At 40.3% G+C, this 13,819-nt stretch overlaps 1 protein-coding gene across 10 annotated transcripts in view; it reads right to left on the bottom strand.

Annotated features, from left to right (window-relative positions):
* Window positions 1-13,819, bottom strand: part of CCDC62 (coiled-coil domain containing 62) — a 44,214-nt gene that overhangs the window by 11,552 nt on the left and 18,843 nt on the right. For all 10 annotated transcript variants that reach the window (XR_003516982.1, XR_003516981.1, XM_027576551.1 and 7 more), the window contains 3 exons: window positions 11,390-12,118; window positions 8,435-8,591; window positions 4,713-4,838 (listed from right to left, as the gene is read on the bottom strand). Coding sequence is in view for 8 of the 10 variants with exons in the window: in XM_027576551.1 (XP_027432352.1) it covers window positions 4,713-4,838; window positions 8,435-8,591; window positions 11,390-12,118 (1,012 nt within the window). In the remaining 2 variants the exon portion in view is untranslated. The remainder of the gene's footprint in view (window positions 1-4,712; window positions 4,839-8,434; window positions 8,592-11,389; window positions 12,119-13,819) is intronic.

Consider the following 13,819-nt stretch of genomic DNA (forward strand, 5'->3'; position numbering starts at 1 on the left):
AATAAATGAACAAAATCTTAAAATAATAATAATAATATAATAAAACGGTTAATGTTCTAATTTCAGATCATCTGAGGCACATGGAAACAGTGCCATGGAACTCTGAATCTAATAAAATACCAATATGATGGAGAGCTACGCAAGCAATACCCCCACCAGAGAGAATTTCACTGAACAAGACAAGGATGTCCACTCTCACTTTTCTATTCAGCATTGACATGGAGGTCTTAGCCAGAGCAATAAGGTAAGAAAAAGACATAACCTAAAGATTAGAAAAAGAAATTATTTACAAATGACATGATTGTCTATGTAGAAAATCCTAAGAATCTACAGAAAACCTACCAAAATAGGTGAATTTAGTTAAGAACAATTTACAAAAGTCAACTGCAATCCTTTATATCATCAACAGACAATTAGAAAGTGAAATTTAAAGTATCATGCATAATAGCATCAATAAACAAAATAATAGGAATAAAATTAACAAAAGATATGCAAGACCCCTATGAAAACTACACAATATGGTTAAGAGAAATGAAGAAAGACCTAAATAAATGGAGATATATACTCTCTTCACAAATGTCAATTCTTGGGCACGTGGGTGGCTCAGTCGGTTAAGCGTCTACCTTCGGCTCAGGTCATGATCCCAGGGTCCAGGGATCAAGCCCTGCATCAGGCTCCCTACTCAGTGGGGAGTCTGCTTCTCTCTCTGCCACTCCCCCTGCTTGTGCTCTCTCTGTCTCTTAAATAAAGCTTTAAAAAAATGTCAATTCTTCCCAAAGTTATCTATAAATTCAACAAAATCAGAATATCAGAGTGTAGTTTTGTGAAAATAGACAAGTTGGCTCTAAAAGTGCTACAGACCTGCAAAAGATCTAGGAGAGACAAAGCAATTTTGCAAAAAAGAACAAAGTAGAGCATGTATACTACTTGATTTCAAGACTTTCTACAGAGTTACATATTCAGTACAATGTGGTCTAAGGAGAACAACCAGATCAATAGAACTGATCAGAGAGTCCAAAAATAGACCCTTGTACATACAGTCAACTGATTTTCAACAAAGTCAACAAAAGTAATTCAAGGAGAAAGGACAGTCTTTTCAACAAATGGTGCTGGAACTGGATATCTATGTGAAGAAAAATGAGCCTGATCCTTACTTCATACCTTCTGCAAAAATTAAACTGAGATAAACCATAAACCTAAACAGAACTTTAAAACTTTTAGGAGGAGAAAGTATTCACACCCTTGAGGCAGATTTCTCAGGGTACAAAGAGGATCATTTGAAAAAAATTGATAAACTGGACTTCATCAAAATTTTACCTTTCTGCTCTTCAGAAGACACTTAAGAAAATAAAAAGGCAAACCACAAACTGGGAGAAAATATTCACGATATATCTGACAAAAGACAAAGGCTGTATGTGCAGACTATGTTAAGAACTCTTACAATTCAGTAGCAAAGGAAACAATTCAAATTTAAAATGGGTAGAAGGTTTGAACAGACATCTCACAAGAGAAGATATGTGAAGAGCCAATAAGGATGTGAAAAGAGGCACATCATCAGGTTATCAGGAAAATACAAGTGAAGCAGCAACCAGATGCCACTTCGCATTTACTAGGACGGCTAACTAAAATCAAGCTGACTGACAAAACCAAGTGCTGGCAAGGATGCAGAGCCCCTGGAACTTGCACACACTGCTGGCAGGGACGTAAAGGGTGCAAACCACCTTGAAAAACAGTATGGTGGCTTATTAAAAAGTTAAACATATGACTGTCCTATAACTAGTGATTCTACTTCTAGGTATTTGCCTTAGAGCAATAAAAACATATGTCCATTTAAAAAAGGCTTATATAGGGTGGCTCAGTCAGTTAAGCGGCTGCCTTAGGCTCAGGTCATGATCTCAGGGTCCTGGGATGGAGCCCCACACTGAGCTCCCTGCTCAGAGGGGAGTCTGCTTCTTCCTCTCCCTCTGCCCCTCCCCCCACCCCACTTTTGCTCGCTCTCTCAAATAAATAAAATCTTTAAAAAAAAAAGGCTTGGGGCGCCTGGGTGGCTCAGTCATTAAGCATCTGCCTTTGGCTCAGGTCATGATCCCAGGGTCCTGGGATTGAGCCCCACATCAGGCTCCGTGCTCAGCCAGGAGCCTGCTTCTCCCTCTCCCGCTCCCCCTGCTTGTGTTCCCTCTCTAGCTGTCTCTCTCCCTATGTCAAATAAATAAATAAAATCTTTAAAAAAAATAAAAAATAAAGGCTTATATAAAATGTTCATAGCAACTTTATTTGTAATAGCCCCAAACTGGAAACCCAAATGTCCCATCAATAGGTGAATAGACAAACTGTGGTCTAGTCATACAACAGAATACTAATCAGCAATAAAAAGGAGTGAAGTACCAACATATACGACGACATGGAGGAATCTCAAAATAATTCTATTGAAAGAAGCTAGACAAAGAGTACATACTATATGACTGCATTTATAGTAAGTTATAGAATAGGCAAAACTATTCTCTCATGATAAAAATCAGATTGGTAGTTCCCTGGGGTGGGCGTAAGGGAGGGGTCCACTCCAAAGAACATGGAGAAACTTTATGGGGTGACGGAAATGTTCTATATCTTGACTGGGATATTGGTTACATGAGCATATATACATTTATCTAAACTTACTGAACTAGTGATCGTACTAGTTTTCTTTCTGTCTCTCTTTCTTTGAGAGAGAGAGAACTCGAGCTGGGAGGAGGAAGAGAGAGAGAAGCCGACTCCCCACTGAGCAGGGAGCCTGACTCGGGACTCAATCCCAGGACCCTGAGATCATGACCTGAACTGAAGGCAGATGCTAAACTGAGCCACCCAGGCATCCCATGGACTAGTTTTCATTAAAGAATGAGTATATATGCATTAAAGGCTACAAACAGTTGATTTTAAAAGAAGTATTTTGGTGTTCTTACAGACCTTTTTTATTTTAGTTTTTCAGTCAGGGATACAAAAAAGTTTAATTTGATGGCTTTCAAATTATCTTTATGTACACAGCACACCCAAGTAATGTACCTGGTCTCTTAAATTTAAAAGCATCAGTTCCAAGCTCTTACTTTACAGATTAGGAAAATGGAGCCCAAGTATCCTGATTTCAAGTTCAATGTTCTTTTCACTATTTATGTTAAGGCTATAAAATCCACAAAGCAACTTACATCACTGCTATTGAAATGTTACTGTGCTCAGAAAAATCAATTAAAATTAATTTGTAAAACACTCCCTGAAGGAATGACAGATTTAGAATGACTATTTTGCAATTCCTAATGAAATAATAGATCTAGGGACACCTGGGTGGCTCAATTAAGCATATGCCTTCAGCTCCTGTCATGATCTCAGGGTCCTGGGATTGAGCTCTGCATCTGGCTCCCTGCTCAGCAGAGAGCCTGCTTCTCCCTCTCCCTCTGCCCCCCTCCCTGTTCTCGCTTTATCTCAAATAAATAAAAAATTAAAAAAAATTTTTTTTAAATAAAGAAATAATAGATCTGAGTAATAATCAAAGAATGCTAAAATCATTAAGTGAACTTTATGATAATAAAAGCTCAGGCTGACAAACTCTTGAATTTGCGATCAAGCTTTACATCCTCAAGTAGCAAAACCAGATATTAGGATCTTCCTGATATGATGGAATACGCAGCAGACGGCATCATCAGTGAAGGAGTGATGCCAAAGCAAACAAAAACCCCAAACTGATCCCAAGTCTAATCAAGTCACTAGATTTAAATACCAGTTCCTAGAAATCATGGAGGATAGGGGAATGTGTTAAATAACAGTGAGGACAGTTAGCAAGACCCAGAATGTGGGAAATGCTACAGGACAAATGACCCAATGTCTCTTCCACAAATTAATGGTATTAAAAAAGTGAAGAAGGAGGGGACGCCTGGGTGGCTCAGTCGTTAAGCGTCTGCCTTCGGCTCGGGTCATGATCCCGGGGTCCTGGGATCGAGCCCCGCATCGAGCTTTCTGCTCAGCGGGAAGCCTGCTTCTTCTCCCTCTCCCACTCCCCCTGCTTGTGTTCCCTCTCTGGCTGTGTCTCTCTCTGTCAAATAAATAAATAGAAAATCTTAAAAAAAAAAAAAAAATGAAAGAGAAGAAAGAGGAGGAAGTAAGAAGGAAGATGGGGAAGGACCTGTCAGTGACTAAGACTTTATTTTTTTGTTTTTTTTTTACTAATCTCTACACCCAATGTGGGGCTCGAACTCATGACTGAGATCAAGAGTTACATGCTTTTTTGACTGAGCCAGCCAGGTGCCCCTTAAAAGATACTTTATTATTTTTTTAAGATTTTATTTATTTGAGAGAAAGAGAGTGCATGAGAGACAGCACAAGGAGGGGGAAGGGGCAGAGAAGAGGGAGAAGCAGGCCCCCCACCGAACAGGGAACAGATGCCCAACCAACTGAGCCACGCAGGTGCCCTGTAATATTCTACTTCTGTATTTGAAATTTTCTATAGTAAAATGTATATTTTTTATATCCCCAAGAATTTATATTCATAAACCCAGGCAATCAGGAAGAGGAAGTTTGGGTGCAGTGACATTTGAGTGTGATTTTTCCCTCATCTTTAAAACCAGTTCCTTTAAAGGAACTTTCCTTCTGATAGAAAGGGATGCTCGACCAGTGATATTTGCAAATGAATACTCAGGGGAATATTCAGATACACAGATGGGGTCAAAAGAAAAGTAACCACATACATTTCTGGCACTGCTGCTGAGATTCTCAGAGCTGATGGGGAGCAGAGTACTCAGCTCCAGGTCTGTAACCATCTGGCGAGACTCTGCCAGCAAACGCTGAAGCTTGCTTGTGGGCGAAAAGTCATCCTGGGAAAACAACACAATGTAAGCATTCAAGAAATCAGGAAGCATTTTTAAATGTTTATAGTTACAAGTACAATGTTATAAACACAAATGTTAACTACCCATTAATATTTCTCTGACTTTACGTATTACATATCAAAGCAGGACATTAAATACTAGAATAACCAAACTCCATTTATTTCTTAGAACCTACTTAGCTAGGGGTGCATGGGTGGCTCAGTTGGTTAACTGTCTGACTCTTGGTTTTGGCTCAGGTCCTGATCTCAGGGTCATGAGATCGAGCCCCAGGTCGGGCTCTGCGCTCCGCAGAGTCCGCTTCAGATTCTCTTTCCCTTTCCTCTCCCAGTTGTGCACACTCTCTAACAAATAAATCTTAAAAAAAAAAAAAAAAAAAGTACCTACTTGGCTAAATTATTTGATTTCAACAGAACTTACAACTAATTAAGTAACATCTATGTGATAAAAAGAACTGTAGGCTAGGGTACCTGGCTGCCTCAGTAAGTAGAGCATGCAACTCTTGATCTTGGGGTTATGAGTTTGAGTTCCACACTGGGTGTAAAGATTAAAGATAAAAATCTTAAAAAAAAAAAAAAAGAATCCTAGGCATTGTTTAGCTCTCCTAAATCCACTTTCTAAAGCCATAATTAGCATGCTAATTAGTATTAGCCAAAATACTTGCAAAATGTAGCTTTAACACTAAATAAAGGCTTGTAAACTTTTTAAAATATGTGGATATGTGCCTTAGTTTGTTCTTGTTTAATTTTTAACTTTGGGACCTGAAGTTTTAGCACGACAACAACCCTCAAAAGTACCTAGACTAATTTTTTCATTAAGGAAAGTTAATTCTGGGTGCCTGGGTGGCTCAGTCAGTTAGGCATCTGCCTTTGGCTCAGGTCATGATCCTGGAGTCCTGGGATTGAGCCCCATGTCAGGGATCTTTGCTCAGCAGGGAATCTGCCTCTCCCTCTACTTCTGCTCCTTCTCTCTCGCACTCTCTCTCTCAAATAAATAAATAAAACCTTAAAAAAATAAATTTAGGGAAAGTTAATTCTAGGGGCACCTGGGTGGCTCAGTCAGTTAAGCATCCGATTCTTGATCCAGGCTCAGGTTGTTTGTTTTTTTTTTTTAAAGATTTTATTTATTTATTTGAGAGAGAGAATGAGATAGAGAGCCTGAGAGGGGGAGGGTCAGAGGGAGAAGCAGACTCCCCGCTGAGTGGGGAGCCTGATGTGGGACTCGATCCCGGGACTCCAGGATCATGACCTGAGCCGAAGGCAGTCACTTAACCAACTGAGCTACCCAGGCGCCCCTAGGCTCAGGTCTTGATCTTGGGGTTTTGAGTTCAAGCCCTGCACTGGGCTCCAGTCAATTATAATTTTCCAGGAACACAGATGATCACTACTGACCTGGATCTAGAAGATATGTGTGTGCACATGTGCACACACACACACACACACATGCACAAACCTAAATATATATGTATATATGGACTACATAAGCATGCAATGTCACATATTGCCTCAGAAAAATAGGTACAAACTTTGAAAAAAAGGTCTCATGAGAGCTAAAAAAGATAGTAGCTAACACCTGAAACCATACCCACAATGAATAGGGATCCTATTCATCAAAACCTATGCTCCTTTGGAATTCCTTCCTCTTGAGTCCCTCCCCTCATTCTCAAGCAACATTGATCTGTTTTCTGTCACCAGAGACTAGTTTGCATTTTCTGGAATTTTATATAAACACTTTCATACTTTTGTCTGTCTGGCGTCTTTCATTCAGCAATAATTATCTTGAGATTCACCCATGTTATGTATGTGTAAGTAGTTTATTCCTTTTTATTCCTGAGAAGTACTCCATTGCATGGATACACCACAGTTTGTCTCTTTACCTATTGATGTGTAGTTGGGTTGTTTCCAGTTTTCCAGCTAATACGAATAAGCTGCTTTAAATATTCACATGCAAGTCCCTGTGTGGACATATTTCCATTTCTCTAGGAGTAGAATAGCTGGGTCATATGGTAGGTATATATTTAACTTTTTAAGAAATTATTAACATGTTTTCCCAAGTGAATTTCCCCACCACCAGTGAAAGTCTGTGTTGCTCCAGATTCTAGTCAACACTTGGTAGAGTCGATTTTTAACAAAGAGAACTAACACTCATCAGATACCTGTTAGGGGCCAGGCCCCGTAGTATCACATTTAGACCAAGCAATTGTAATGTTATTATTGCATATTTGCACATAAGAAACTGAGGCTCAAAGAAAGTAAATAATTTTACTCAGGTCATTGAGCTAACACAAAGCAAAACAAAGATTTGAACTCAGATCAATTTCAAAGCCCATTATCTTCCCCCCAAATAACACCAAAGGTGATTAAGTTCACTTGAACTTATTTTCTCTGTGAAAGAGCTGCATTGAAGATCCCATTTATGGTGAAGATACTGACTGGCTCATCCATAATAGTGACAATGTAGTAACAACTTTACTGACCATCAGGAGGTGTGTATTCAAATCAATGGACTACACATCAATCAAAAATCAAAATGAAGAGACAAAGTCTTCAAGTATGGGCATGGATAAATGTCACAAAATATTCACAAAGTTGGAAAAAATCATATTGCAAAAGGATAGAGACAGTGTTTTACCACTGATGTACATTTTATTTATTTTTAAAGATTGTATTTATTTATTTGACAGAGAGAGCAAGAGAGCACAAGTAGGGGGAGCAGCAGAGGGAGAGGGAGAAGCAGGCTCCCCGCTGGGCAGGGAGCCTGACAACACGGGACTTGATCCCAGGACCCCGAGATCATGACCTGAGCCAACAGCAGACGCCTAACTGACTGAGCCACCCAGGTGCCCTTATTTTTTTTTTTTAGATTTATTTATTTAAAAGAGAGAGAGAGCACACGTTGAGTGTGCAAGAGCAGGGGGAGGGGCAGAAGGAAAGAATCTCAGAATCCCCACTGAGTGTGGGGCTCAATCCTAGGACCCTGAGATCACGACATGAGCCAAAATCAAGACTGGGATGCTTAATTGACTGAGCCACCCAGGCACCCCCATTTATGTACATTTTAAGCATAAAACAACATTATGTAGTGCTTAAATATATATTTTTACATACTAGGTAAAAGTATAAGAACAAGCACGAATGCAACTTCAGGATAGTGATTAACTGTTGGGGAGATGGGGCATGGGGAGAATGGTGCATGGGACTCACACTTTATCTGTAATATTTTATTTCTCCAACAAGAAAAATAAACAAATATGGCAAATGTAAACATGTTAAATCTGAATGTAGGTGCATACTGCTAGTTATAGCCTTCATTTTTTGTTATGTTTAAAATACATGTGTATATATATATCTACCAACCACCTGGAGGGCCTGAGGGACATTTTAACTAGACTTAATCTATAGGATGATATTTTAAGGAAACTCTGACTTTGGTTAAATGATGTAATTAAAATCACATAATTAAAAAAAAAAATTGAAGAATGACCAAACTTAAGCTCACTAAAAGCAGTACTACAGAAGAAGTAGAAGTATGTTGGGGAGAAGTTTTGCTTGAATAAACTGGGTATTTCTAAGCAAAACACAAACCTTGTCAGTGGACAATGGTGCCTCTTTGTTGAATAACAAAATCTTAGGTGAGTTCTTTGTATCAGAAGAGGGCTCTGTGTCTATTAATTTCTCATCCTCTCTTGTGGCAGATTTTGAAGAACCCAAACAGTGGGAATGCTGGATGGCAATTAGCTCACTATAAATAATAAAACCAAACAGAAACAGACAACTTAAAACAGTATCAAACATATTATCACCCATAGTCTTATACTTAAAAGTATCTCAACAGGACCCCCCCCAAAAAAAGTTTTTCTTTTTCATGAAGAAGCTCAAATTTGAGCAGAACATTATAGATTTGAATAGAATGCTTGAGTGGAATATTATAAATTAATGCATATGCTCTGCAGTAAGAATTAAATCAAAATTCTTAGTTCAAGGGTTAACAACAGAACAGAGAATTTCCCTCCCCCTTCCAAAAACAAGAAAACAAAAAAGAAGGTTCAAGGGACAGGATCATCCAAAAGGGAGGAAAAAACTTGTGAAAATTTTGGGTTTTTGGTTTGTGAAGTTGATTTTTGTTAATGGTTTTTAAAAGTCCTTTTGTGAAAGTAGAACAGCATTGTCAGCTATTAATTCTTCTATAAGTCCTCAGTATTAGAGAAGAGAGACATGCAGCCAAGTGTCTGGGTATGTTCTTAAAGTGTGGGCTCAGAGCAGAGTGAACCGCAAAAGCTGTTCTGGAACAGACCAAAGGCACTGGAGCTTCCTCCTCCCATGTTCCCCGAACCTGAAGGAGAACAGGCTGCCGTGGCTTCTCCCTCTACAGCTAAAGGCCTATTTGTCATACAGAATGGTGGTCTGATAATAGAACAGGTACACAGTAAGTTCTTATAATCTAAGGAAAACTAGGAAAACATAATTATCTTTTCTATTTAATCACGTGTTTGGCATGTGATGTCTCGGCATGTGCCTCTGCCGGCAGCACAGTTCGTTTGGATTATTTCAAGCCAGGGAGGTCAAAAGGGTCTTGAAACAAAACTCCAAATTTAAATTTGAATTTCTTTTATATGTTAAATTTAAGATATGTCCACTATGCTCTTAAAACTAACATAGTTTTCCCTTAATATATGCGTGTTGTTTGTTCAGCAGTGAACAATGTGCAGTTGTGCCCTATTGATACTTGCAATTATTTTTTAAGATTTTACTTATTTATTTGACAGAGAGAGAGAGAGAGAAAGCGAGAGGAAACACAAGCAGGGGGAGTGGGAGAGGGAGAAGCAGGTTTCCCACTGAGCAGGGAGCCCAACGTGGGGCTCGATCCCAGGACCCTGAGATCATGACCTGAGCCAAAGGCAGACGCTTAACGACTGAGCCACCCAGGTGCCCCGATACTTGCAATTATTTAAAGAAAATCTTTAATATGAATAGATAACATTTAGTGGGACAACCATTTTTTTAAAGTTCACAACTGACAGAATAACTATCTGTATGATTTTTAAATGGCTCAGGCTTCTCAAAGGGCCAAAGAAAAATCCAAATAATGAAAATACCAGAAAGAAATTTTTATCATAAGTCCTAGGAAAGTCAGTGTGATGATTAAAATAAGGCTCTCAATATAGCAACTTTGTCCTTTCTGTAATTTAAGACCCAAGAGCTAGCTTTTATTTAAAAATAGAAAACATCGGGGCGCCTGGGTGGCTCAGATGGGTTAAGCGTCTGCCTTCAGCTCAGGTCATGATCCCAGGGTCCTGGGATCGAGCCCCGCGTCGGGCTCCCTGCTCAGTGGGAAACCTGCTTCTCCCTCTCCCTCTCCCACTCCCCCTGCTTGTGTTCCCTCTCTTGCTGTGTCTCTCTCTGTCAAATAAATAAAATCTTTAAAATAAAATAAAATGGGCGCCTGGGTGGCTCAGATGGCTAAGTGTCTGCCTTTGGCTCAGGTCATGATCCCAGGGTCTTGGGATCGAGTCCCACATCGGGCTCCCTGCTCCTTGGGAGCCTGCTTCTCCCTCTGCCTCTCTCTCTCTCTCGCTCTGTCTCTCATGAATAAATAAATAAAATCTTTAAAAAAATTTAAAAAAAATAAAAATAAAAATAAAAATAGCAAACATTACTATAGTGCCCCTCAACCACAAGATTTAGCAATTCTAACAATAAGATGAGCCTGAATAATGCAGCATATGCTAATAACTAATCCATTTTCTTCTCTTAAAAAAACTATTAACTTTTACCAGCTTGTTACATAAAAAAATTTTTTTTCTTGCATGATTTTAAAAAATAAGAAAGTTTAGGGGGCGCCTGGGTGGCTCAATCGGTTAGGCATCTGCCTTCGGCTCAGGTCATGATCCCAGGGTCCTGGGATCGAGCCCCACATCGGGCTCCCTGCTCAGTGGGGAGTCTGCTTCTCCCTCTCCCATTCCCCCTGCTTGTGCTGTCAGATAAATAAATAAAATCTCAAAAAAAAAAAAAAAAAGGAAAGCAAGTTTGGGAAATGTAAAGTGAACAGAAAGGCAGAAGCAGTTGGATATGTAAATATGCCAATGGGGTGGGGGTGGGGGCAGGGGCAGGGGTGGGGAGGTGGCCAGCAAAATTCTTATCAGGGGTCTAGGGAGTGTGATCTCTGCATAGACAGCTTATCAATTCACACTGGATCCAGGGGTGAGGAATGTCCCAGAGCAGCATTCTACTCTGTAAAGTGACCCCACTGTTAGTTTTTTAAAAAAACATATTTGCCCAACTCATGACAAATGGCTTTGTTTTCAAACAAAACCTTTGCCTCAGAAGCTGTCCTAGGTACAAACTCTTCACTGGAATCTAATATGGTCTCTGCACAATGGAAAACTCAACAGCCTACGTGCTGAGGAAGAGAGTACTGGGTCGGCCTCAGACACGACTTGTGTTCGCACACACTGTTCTCCATGGAGCAAGCACGCGGCGGCTACCACAGCCCCTTCCATTTCCCAGCATCAGCGTTGCCCAGTACAAAATGTTACTAACCTCATGGCGGAGTTGTATTTCCTTCCACGGGCACTTTCTGAGCAAGTACACACAGATTTATGGCGAACAATTCTTTGCACTTTAGAAGGCTTGAAAATGCTCATCCACTCCATGTCAGACATGTGGCCTGGGGCTTCAATGATGAAGTTACTCGGGTGGCAGCACTTGGACTCATACATGTCACTCTCCCCAAGACAGGTTTCATTTTTATGGCAACAGGAGACTCCAGACCTTTCTATGTCATCTTGACTTTCAACATCCAGCTTTTCTGGTTGTCTGGAACTAGAACAGCTGGCCAGGCCCAGGTACACATTGACATCATGCCACTGTTTCTCATCAGATAACGAGGTGGATGCTTCAGAGAGTTGTCTCTCTTCATTCTGAATCCCGATCCCATTACCTTTTGGTGACTTTGCATGGATCTTGCACAATGTACTTTTGTTTTCTGATTCGATCTGCATTTTTCCTCCCAGAGACCAAGACTTTTGCTTCTCCAGTACATCTTTTGTAAACAGAGATGAGATAGCAGTTACACTTTTTTCCCCAAATGAAGTATTACCCTGTCGTTTCTTCTCTTTGCACAGATCACAAGGGCTCCTGTCTGACCGATTTTGCTGAATCAACGTGGTCTCAAATTTTGGATCTTTAACCAATGACTTCTGATTTTTCTCCCTCTTAATATCGACTTTTGGGCGGTGATTCTCAAGGTCTGACAAACACATGTCTCTGCTGTGGTGGCATTACAAAAAATGGAAGTTATAAGATACACTTGATACTGTCACTCTAGATATTTCACCCAAACCTTATTAGTTGAGCTAAATCCTATTAAGACCCATCTGTCTGAAATGAAAACATAAGGGAGAACGTGTATTCTTTCTTCAGAACCTGATTTCAGCCCAACTTCAAGGAAGTCTCTCTGACCAGCAAGCCCACACACTCTCTTTCCCCTTCCCGTCCTCAACTCCCACCGTGCTTACTGCCAATACCGCAGTCCTCATTTTACTGTATCATCTACCTAATCAGGCAGCAAACTTCTATTATAACTATATTGTTCACTCACTTTCATGCACATATCCTGTCTTTCAATAGACTCCTAAGTTCCTTAATATGTAGAGGCATTTTTAATCCTCCTGGCACTTTAGGATAGCCTTTTACAAACATTAAGTGTTCTGTAAATACTTGTTGATTGATCTGTTATTTCCTCTTCCTAATTCTGTTAGTTTCACAGTAAACAGAGGTAAAGGCAGGACTGAAAGGGGACAGAGATTCAAGGAACAGAGACACAGTGGGAAGGGCCAAATGCATCTACCATACAGCATTCACGGCCATCCCATTTATCTGCTAGATATTTACATGGCGACATACTGAAAGCTGGTCTAAAGTAAGAATGACAGGTGTGCATAAAATGAAAATATATACAAACATGATAAACCTTTTGATAAACTGTCTTCAGATATTTGGACACGGAGAGTTCGGAGCCCTCAGAAAACTCGACCCCCACCTCCTGGAAGGGCACAGGCCATTCCACACTCTTAAAGAACAGCCTCACTCATCTAGCCCAAGTGCCTCCCAGGGGCAACGAAGTACAGAGAAGGGAAAAGCCAATATGGTAGGGGCTTTGGCCTGTGCAAGCACTCCAGGCTGGTGCAGAGTGTACCAGCAGCGGCAGCAGCTGGGGCACAAAGCAAGAGTGTAACACCCCCAGCAGAAGGCCTGGAAAGAAAAGCAAAGCCGGCTCAGCAGTCACTCTGTCTGTAGCAAGAGCTGCTCCAACGGTTCCTGCAACTGCTAACTGCCAGGCCAAGGAGCCTCACGGTCACACCGGGTGGCCAGGAACTTCCCTAATTCCTGTTCCCATTCATGACTGCTTGTCACACTTCTGCTTGGAAAAGTAGACTAAATTTAACTGTGGGACAGCTATATGCCTATTAAATTAAACCACACCTCATATATTTACATTTTAACTTTACAAAACCAATTTAGTTCACACACTGATTATAGGTAAGAAGAGGTGTCTCCTTCTACTAACAAGGAAAACAGGAAAATCCAGCTAAAAGCAGAGATCACCCTCAGCTAGCTGAACAACTACTACAGTTATTTATACCATTCGTTGGTGTTTTTTTCTTTTAGGCAAGTACCATGTCCTGTGTATCTTTATTTTCCCCATTCCCAGCCCAGTGAGTGCGAAACACTAAACTCTGAGTCCGCACGAAAGAGTAAATGAGTCACCTCTGGTTTCTACTTGAGCTCAAAGTCTTATACACAACAATACACAAATAAGGCTAATGAATTTCTTTTACCAAGTGGCTAAATCAGGATCAGGCCTAAAATTCTAAGATCAGGTCTCATTATAACCCAGGATTATAATAACAATTACTAACTCATATTTATTGACTCCCTACCATATAGGAAATGATAGTAGATACCGGC

Source organism: Zalophus californianus, chromosome 14 (genome assembly GCF_009762305.2).
Source record: "Zalophus californianus isolate mZalCal1 chromosome 14, mZalCal1.pri.v2, whole genome shotgun sequence".
NCBI lineage: Eukaryota > Metazoa > Chordata > Mammalia > Carnivora > Otariidae > Zalophus > Zalophus californianus.